Source organism: Centropristis striata, chromosome 9 (assembly GCF_030273125.1).
Source record: "Centropristis striata isolate RG_2023a ecotype Rhode Island chromosome 9, C.striata_1.0, whole genome shotgun sequence".
NCBI classification, from domain to species: domain Eukaryota; kingdom Metazoa; phylum Chordata; class Actinopteri; order Perciformes; family Serranidae; genus Centropristis; species Centropristis striata.
Window position 1 is genome coordinate 18,480,782 of NC_081525.1, and position 8,231 is coordinate 18,489,012.

The window sequence follows — 8,231 nt, forward strand, 5'->3', positions numbered from 1 at the left end:
TCACGATAATTACTATATCGTCTTATCGTTCGATGTATAAAAAGGGACATAATAGTTGATCAGATCATCACTGATCAGATTATGAATTGTGTAGAGAAATTACCTAAAAAATTCTAGGTTAATCTAGTTTGAGACTTTAGTAAATAAATCCTCATTTTCTTGCAGAGTTAGATAATTAGATCAATACCACTTTCATGTCTCTGCCTTCAATGAGCAGCTACAGCCAGAGGGAGGTTAGCCTAAAGGCATACTGTGCAGGAATTGTTGCTTACTGTTTACACAACACTTTACACAACACTCAAACTCCGCCCCTCCTCCCCAGCTCAACAGAAGTGAAAGCCCACTTTCAGCTTTGTCCGCTTAGGGTTTTGCATCACAATACTTGCATTTTGTTAACGCCGTGTCTGCTATTTAAGTAGCTTTGTGCCTAAAAGGTGATATGCAGAAATGTCCGGAACACAGCAAAATGGAAGGGGAAAAAAAGGATACAGTCTCCTTCTAGACATAGAATAAACATTCCATAACATCCTGCATAGTATTCCTTTAACATTCAGGCTGGAAACAAGCTCAAACATGTTAATTAGAGAGCAGATTTTTTTCCCCCTTTGGACGCAGCCAGGCTAGCTGTTTCCTGTTTCCAGTCTTTGTGATAAGCTAAGCTAACTGGCTGCTGGCTGTAACTTAACATTGAACAGGCGTGAGAGTTTTATTAATTAATCCATTTAACTCTCTGCAAGGAAGCAAATAAGCATAAAATGTCAAACTATGCCTTTTTAATTATTATTTTATGACATGTGGATGAAGCCTCCTGGTTTTCTCATTTGATTTATTACCTCAGTAAACTTTTTCTAATAACTTTATGTTCTCAATCCTTAGTTTTAAGTCTTCTATAATACAACATGAAGCTCATTTTGTAAATTATGGTCCCATTTAGGTGTAAAAGACCCCAGGATGAAGCAGAGTATGCTTTAGGGTGTAAGTATTAGTATTAAGCCTATTTTTACTAGACAGAATTAGCATCTAAATTAATATGTGAACATAAATTATGGCTGCACCTTGCTAACCAAGCTAAGTTGCTAGTGCTAGCATTAGCATTAGCTCCATCCTCTCATCCAAATATGTTCATTTCTGGTTCCAAAAAGCAACTCAATGCTTCTAAATGACAGTTCACAAACTAGTGGCTACATCCACTTCTTCTATACAGTCTATCTGAATTAACTGATATTTTTTTTGTAGGCCTACAAGGAGCAAAGAAACTGAACCCTTAAAGACTGAATGTCTTTACCATAATGTATAATCTAAAACCCAAATTGCTGCCAAATTGATTTAACACTTTTTCAGACTTCCTAACGACCTGCAGGTTCGCTGTTAAAACAGTTAAATAAAACTACACTACAAGCAGTTTATTGATGGAACAGAGAACCCACTGGCGCTGCAGAGCCTGTTTGATGGGGAACTTCTTGCCACAGTTTTTGCATTTAAACTCCTTCTCCTCTGTGCTGGGCCTCTGGTGCAGACTCTGGAGGTGGGCGGCCAGGATCTCCTCACTGGGAAAACTGCTCTCACACAGCAAGCAGGGGTGGTCCTCCTTCTTTATTACCAGTTCTATGGAGATGTGGCACACACATAAAATGAGCAGAGATCTAACAGGCAAATATACGGCCATTTCTGTTCTTTGAAATTAAATATTGGTGGATTATAGAGGTGGGGGGGACATAAATATAATATGAATTCATGGCCGCCAAGTATCGATATTTAACGTTTCATCAGTATTTTTGCTGTTTAGTTTTTTTTTCTGGAGGCGGTAGCGGGCTCACTTTTAGGAATATACTTTAGATACTGGTGTCAAATAAAACTAGAAGATCTAAGGTGTCTATAGGCACCAAGTGTGTTAGGATTGACTTGTCGGGAAGTTGTCGAAATAACGCTGAAAAGTTAGGCTTTTTTTTACGTTTCTTTCAAAAAAATTTAGAGCAGTGAAGCTTAGTGTTGAGGAAAGTTTGAGAAAATGCTGCAGTTGTTGTCGTTGAATTTTCTCTTATTTGACAAAACAATTCTCAATTTAATTTAATTTTGTGGACACAAAATGCAGTTAAACAGTTAAATCGCAATATATTGTATCACAATACTCACATTTTTGTATCACAAAATGCTTAAAATCGCAATACTATCATATCGTGACTCAAGTATCGGGATAAAATCGTATTGCGGGGCCTCTGCTGATTCACACCTCTAGTGGATTACAAATAAAGCAACATAATTCCACTGTACCCATTTCAACAAGATGCTTAGCGTCTTTGCTATTTTCATCATCGTCTTTGATGACCTCCTCCTCTTCTTCCTCCTCCTCTTCCTCCATATCACTGTCTAGGTAGCCTATCAGGAGCTCTGTGTCCGTCTCTATGTCATCCACAGCCAGGTAAAAGATGTTCTCTCCGTCCTGAGTGACAGAAACACAGTTAGAATATAACATTCACAGAAAAATAACAATGGCACAAGCACTGGCAGGACTTTCCCTGACAAATTTAGGAAGAATTCACCTAATGCGAAAAACATTCTTCGCTATAACCATTTATGGCAACGCACACTGAGCAAGTATTAAGACCGGTTGGCGGCTGAACTCATTACACCCAGACAGTCTGTTCAAGCTGATTGAGGCAACAGGTCAAAAGCTCAAACCCTTAAAAATGTTGTCATTAACTCCCTCGTCCTTAAAGGTCATGCTAATAAAATCAAACAGTCATTTTGTTTTAACTATGGGATTCTAAATATACATAAATAATGATTAAGAAGAGGAAAGCCTCACAATAAATGTCACTGTTGATGGAACACAGAGCTTTAACACACGTGATGACCTTTAAACGACCAATCACTTTGGGCATTGGGGTATTAATGGCAGGAACTTGGCCCTAAGACCTTAAAATGTTCATCTCCTCTTCATTCCACCTCAATTTTTCTTCCTTCATGGGAGAACAATCTGTTTTATCTTTTACACAGGAGTGCAAGAGGTGAAATTTTCCAGATCCAGAATGCTGAGGTCATGTCACTTTTCCAGGCTTTATCCACCATGTTTACTCTCTTACCACAGACCATGTATATCAATAGGGCTGAGCAAATAATCACAATTTATTTTGGCTTCTAATGATCTAACTGAATTAAAATGATTATTTTGCCGCAGTTAATTTTACAGTAATGCTCTCGTTTTGTCATGTGTTAAAATCCAGCCTATCCTTTCTTTTAAAGTTACTGAGTTATTGACAATGGAAAATGTTGAACACAGTTTATCAGAAACTCAAATATATGTTTCATAGTTTTCCGTTGGTTGTGGCAGCGCTACAAAATACTACTAGAACGAACACAACAAAGTGCAACTGAATTAAATTACTAGATCTCCCTTTAAAGATTTAGACTTAGACTTAGACAGACTTTATTGTCATTCAGTTATAAAATATACACATTGAACGAAATTTTGCTGAATTGGCTCACAGTGATTGTACTCTGGGATGTCATAAATAAAGTACAAATATGAATATAAAATATAAAAACGTAAAAATTGAATATTTATATTGCACATAAGTGTAGCAGGAGAAAGTGGTAAAGATTTTCCAGGCTAAAAAGAGTCTCATGAGGCTTCAAATATAAAAAAAAATGTTGTACCTGTATGAGGGTCAATGACATGATCTAACCCATTTTTTTTCCATAAAAATCTGATATCTATATCTATATCTATATCCAGGAAAATAAATGTGAACTAAAATGAGAAAAAGATACAATCCATGTTTACATTGCAACATTATGGTATATAACAAATTTTACATAATTTGTCAAAACTTTAGAAAAAAATGGTTGTTTTAAGACTATGTTCTGCTCAATATTGACGAAATGTGTAAATGTTTTTTTAAAACGGAAAAAAATCTCAAATACACTGTAGGTAGATAAAGTATTTTTTATTTATCATTCTTTTGTGGTTACACCATTTGACGTCTTGCCAACCCTTATTTGTCACTGACCCATGAGTAGAAATACCTCTTAAGGATCTCTTTACAGCCACTTTACGAAAAAGAGAATCATTAGCTTGTCCTGACAGATGTGTATTGCCTGTAAAAAGTATCATTGTCTTTCGAGCATGTCTTTTTTTTAGGTAAGTCTGAGGGATTCATGGTCCACTGAGAGGAAATGTACCTGTATGGCTGCCAAGTTCTTCTGCTCTTGTGAAGGCGCCTGATGGACAAACCGCAGCCAGTTGGCATGGCGTGGGTTACTAGCATCCAGAATATACAGCACATCTCCTTTACTGCCACGGACCTGGAGAAAAAAAAACAATAACTCTATGAGTTGTCAGCAGCAACTGATTCTTCTTCTTCTTTTCTTGCTGGTTTCATGGTTTGTCTTGTGTACATCAAAGTGTGCTGGCCTTACATGTGAACATCTAATCACATGCACAGGCTGGTAGCTCACAATGTGGCAGCTACAGATAACTACATCACAGCATTTGTTTCAGTGGTTACCATCAATGGCTTTCCCCGCAACATGAGATGAGAGTCAGTTTAAATCAGGCAGTATGGTTAATTGATCTGCAATGTAATTAAATGTTCTCTTAATCACAGAAAAACTGAGAACATATTTGGACAGAACTGCAAGCAACTGTGTCTTTCTTCCACAGCTGTCTTATGATAAAGGACGTGTTGGATGCTTAATTCTAAAAACAAGCTACAATAACATTATTTACATTACTACATTACATATTTAATACAGTTTTTACAGGTGTGAGGCTTATGTTATCATGATATATGCACTTTTTCAAGGATAGTTCAAATAGTTCAGTAGTTTGAAGTGGGGTTGTATGAGGTGTTTATCCATAGTCAGTCTATTACCTGCAGTAGATGGCAGTCGGCACAGTCCCAGTTTGGAGATGCAGACAGAAGTATCAGTACTGAAGCTAAGCAATGTACTGCTGTGGAAAAAGGCAGCATCCAAATGTATTTAAGCCACCGGAAAGAATAATATCAGTTTACATGTATGTTATATTTAGAATATTTAGAATATTTACGATATACGATACGATTTTATTGCGATTTTAAGCATTTCATGATATGGTGAGTATTGTGATACAATATATTGCAATTTAAATGTTTAACTGCATTTTGTGTCCACAAAACTAAATTCAATCAAGAATTGATTTATCAAATAAGAGAAAATTCTCAGTTCTGAACTGGGAGGTAGTCATGTATGTAAAGAGGAGACTTGTTGGAATCCAGAGAGCCTATTTTCATTGAGATAGCATTACAGCTTTGAAAATCACCACTAAGCATCAAAAAATAGCCTAACTTTGCAGCAATATTTCGACAACTTCCCGACACAATATCCTGACATCCTGTGCCTATAGATTCCTTAGATCTTCTAGTTTCATATGATACCAGTATGTCCTGTAAATTCCTAAAAGTGAGCCCACTACAGCCTCCAGAACGCGAAAAACAGCTGGCCGTCGGAACATTAAATATTGATACTTTACGTGGGCCTTTTTTGTAATGTACCTCAAATAAGTTTGCTGCTGCCCACATTCAAAGCAGTACATTACTTCTGCCTGCTTCTCCAAACTGGGGTCGTGCCAATTGCCATCTACTATAGATAACACTCTGACTATGGATAATTACGTCTCACGACCCAATACAAAAATCCAAACTTTTCCTTTAGCTTGAAGCCACATAAACATGAACATCTATTGAGACTTGGGATGGGCATTTGGAAGAAACCTGCCAACTGGATTAACTATAACATTAAAGGTCGATTCATCGCTGCATGCATACATGCGCAAAATAAAAGATATATATACAGTACTATGCAAAGCCTGTTTTGATAACGGACGCTTTTATTTTGAAAGGACGAAAAAAGACTTCCTTTCGATCGTTAAAAGAACTCAAGTGAGATTAAACTGTAAAGATAACATCAAGGAATTTTCTCTTTTAGCCCCCGAAGAGGCATGAGGTTAGTTTCCACAGTAATCTTCATATTTATGTGTGTTTTGTGTTTAAATAAGTTTTGGATAAAATTAAACCTAGCAATTTATGCTAGCAAGGTTTGATACAGTAAGCTAGTTTTTCTCAAATTAATACTCTTGTATTTACGTATGTTTTATAATTATTATTGCAACTTTCAGTTTGCAAACTGTAGCTTTATCCAACTTAATTCTCAGCTCATTGGCTTATTCACCTACGGCCGCAGAACTGCTCGGATCGGCCATGTTTCAGTTCAGTACTGAACTGAGTGAGTACTGATACGCTGGCATAGATAACATGAAAACAACCATAAATAGATCATTGATTAATTATTCCCATCCCTAGGGACCAGGCATCCCTGGGTAACACACCGACTATGGATAATTACCTCATACTACCCAATTCAAAAATCCTTTAACCTTTAACTTGAAGCGACATAAACATGAACATCTGTTGATGTCTGCTTTTCACCTCTTACACCTTTACAATCTCAAACCTTTGACTGCATAGAGTGGTGTAAAACAAGATGTGTGTCTTCACCTCCCACATGAGCCTGGTGTCCGAGCTCTCATCCAGCTCACTGGGCAGCTTTTTCTCTCCAGCAAAAGGGCCAAACTTTTCTCCCTTTCAAACAAACACAGGGATCATTTGTCAAACATAATGCCATTGTAAAAGAAACTGGCTTCCAAAATGAATCATATTAAAACATTATACACTCCAGTGGACTGTCCAAACCATGATATTTGCTCTGTGGTTAAAAGTTGGACAGCTATAGTGGGCACGTCTACTGTTTAGTGTCACATGTGAGTACATCTTTCAGTGCTGGACATTTTTCCTTTTGACCTTTCAGAACGTGCCAAAAATCCAGGGGGCGTGGTCAAAATATGTTGCATTCATGTTCATCCTCAACCTGCTTCATCACAGTGCCACAGAGTTAAATAACAATAGACGTATAATGCACGTGAACGCATCTCTACTGATACATAAACCCATTCATCCTCTGACACGTTTCACACTCTATACATCTTCTCTGCATATGACAGGGGAAGCGTCTTGAGTTTTTAAGGACGTAAAAAGCTGACAGTTTTAAGTTGAATGTAACATTTTTATACACTGTGCTGCTTCACGAGACAGCCGCGCGACCCTCCTTGCCGACATGAATACATTGTAATGTAGTGAAGGAGAGAAACAACTGGAGTCACTGTAGCTACGTGGCACTTCACGTCAGAGCAGCCTGGGGTTGAGACTGAGACTTTGACAGAGACTTTAAGCAACAAGACGAACATAAAAACTACTTACAACGCTTAGAGTTTCTTTAAAAAGTAACAAAAAACGCTTCCCGCGTGTAAACTTGGTCACAAAGTTGCCCAGTCAGAAACAACAAACCTTTTTCACTCGCCTCGCCGTGTAAAGACCGATTCCATCCTGGACCTTTGACGATTTCAGGGAAAATCTGTCTGGCACATACATACCCAACATTGTCATTACTCGGAAATGTTTCCTTCAATGACAACTAGTTGGCTATTAGATATGTCAGTGGCAGTGGATAAGCATTGTCAGTTTGAATTTAGAGCAGATAGTTTCTTCGTGGAGCGGTCCAGGTTGAACTTCTGTTGCTCCTGCTGCAGGAAAGCAAAGCGGCGTCCTGATTGGTCCAAAGTTTGTAACCAGAAGCTACCTTTACTGTCGTGCAACACTCCAGCCTGTGTTTCATTCAGGCTGCTCTCACAGCCTGCCGGGATCAAAGCGACGCTGTGGAGACAGCAGCACTGTAATGCACTGGTGGAAGAAGTATCTAGATCAAGGATGGGCAACTTAAATGCAGGAGGGGGCCACAATTTTTCATGGACACTACCACAGAGCCACATATAGGACTGTGCACTTAACCAGATATGATGAAACTGCAATTTTAAATATGTTTACAGTGCAGTAACTTAACATATTTCATGCTCAAATGCATGTGTAACAGTATAAATAGGAATACAAAAGGTTTGAGGCAAATAAAAAATAACCACTTACTGTAATTTCTTTTTTCTTCAGTACAAGAACAGCAGACCGACATTAATTGCAAGAATTGATTTTGTGCATTACACTGCACTTTTAAGATTTCATGCTCAAATGCATGTAGTTGTACTGGGGGCCACTTCAAGTGAGGGTGCGGGCCATATGCGGCCCCCGGGCCTCCAGTTGTCCATCCCTGATCTAGATCTTTAACTACACTGTTACAAGTCAATG

General features: G+C 38.1%; 1 protein-coding gene across 1 annotated transcript in view; it reads right to left on the minus strand.

The window, feature by feature from the left end:
• Positions 1–7,588, minus strand: part of prdm5 (PR domain containing 5) — a 49,050-nt gene extending 41,462 nt beyond the window's left edge. Inside the window, exons 1-5 of the mRNA XM_059341360.1 lie at positions 7,383–7,588; positions 6,537–6,620; positions 4,183–4,305; positions 2,272–2,440; positions 1,428–1,605 (exon numbers count right to left, since the gene is read on the minus strand). Coding sequence (XP_059197343.1) covers positions 1,428–1,605; positions 2,272–2,440; positions 4,183–4,305; positions 6,537–6,620; positions 7,383–7,481 — 653 coding nt within the window. The 5' untranslated portion in view covers positions 7,482–7,588. The remainder of the gene's footprint in view (positions 1–1,427; positions 1,606–2,271; positions 2,441–4,182; positions 4,306–6,536; positions 6,621–7,382) is intronic.
• Positions 7,589–8,231: the final 643 nt, after the last annotated feature.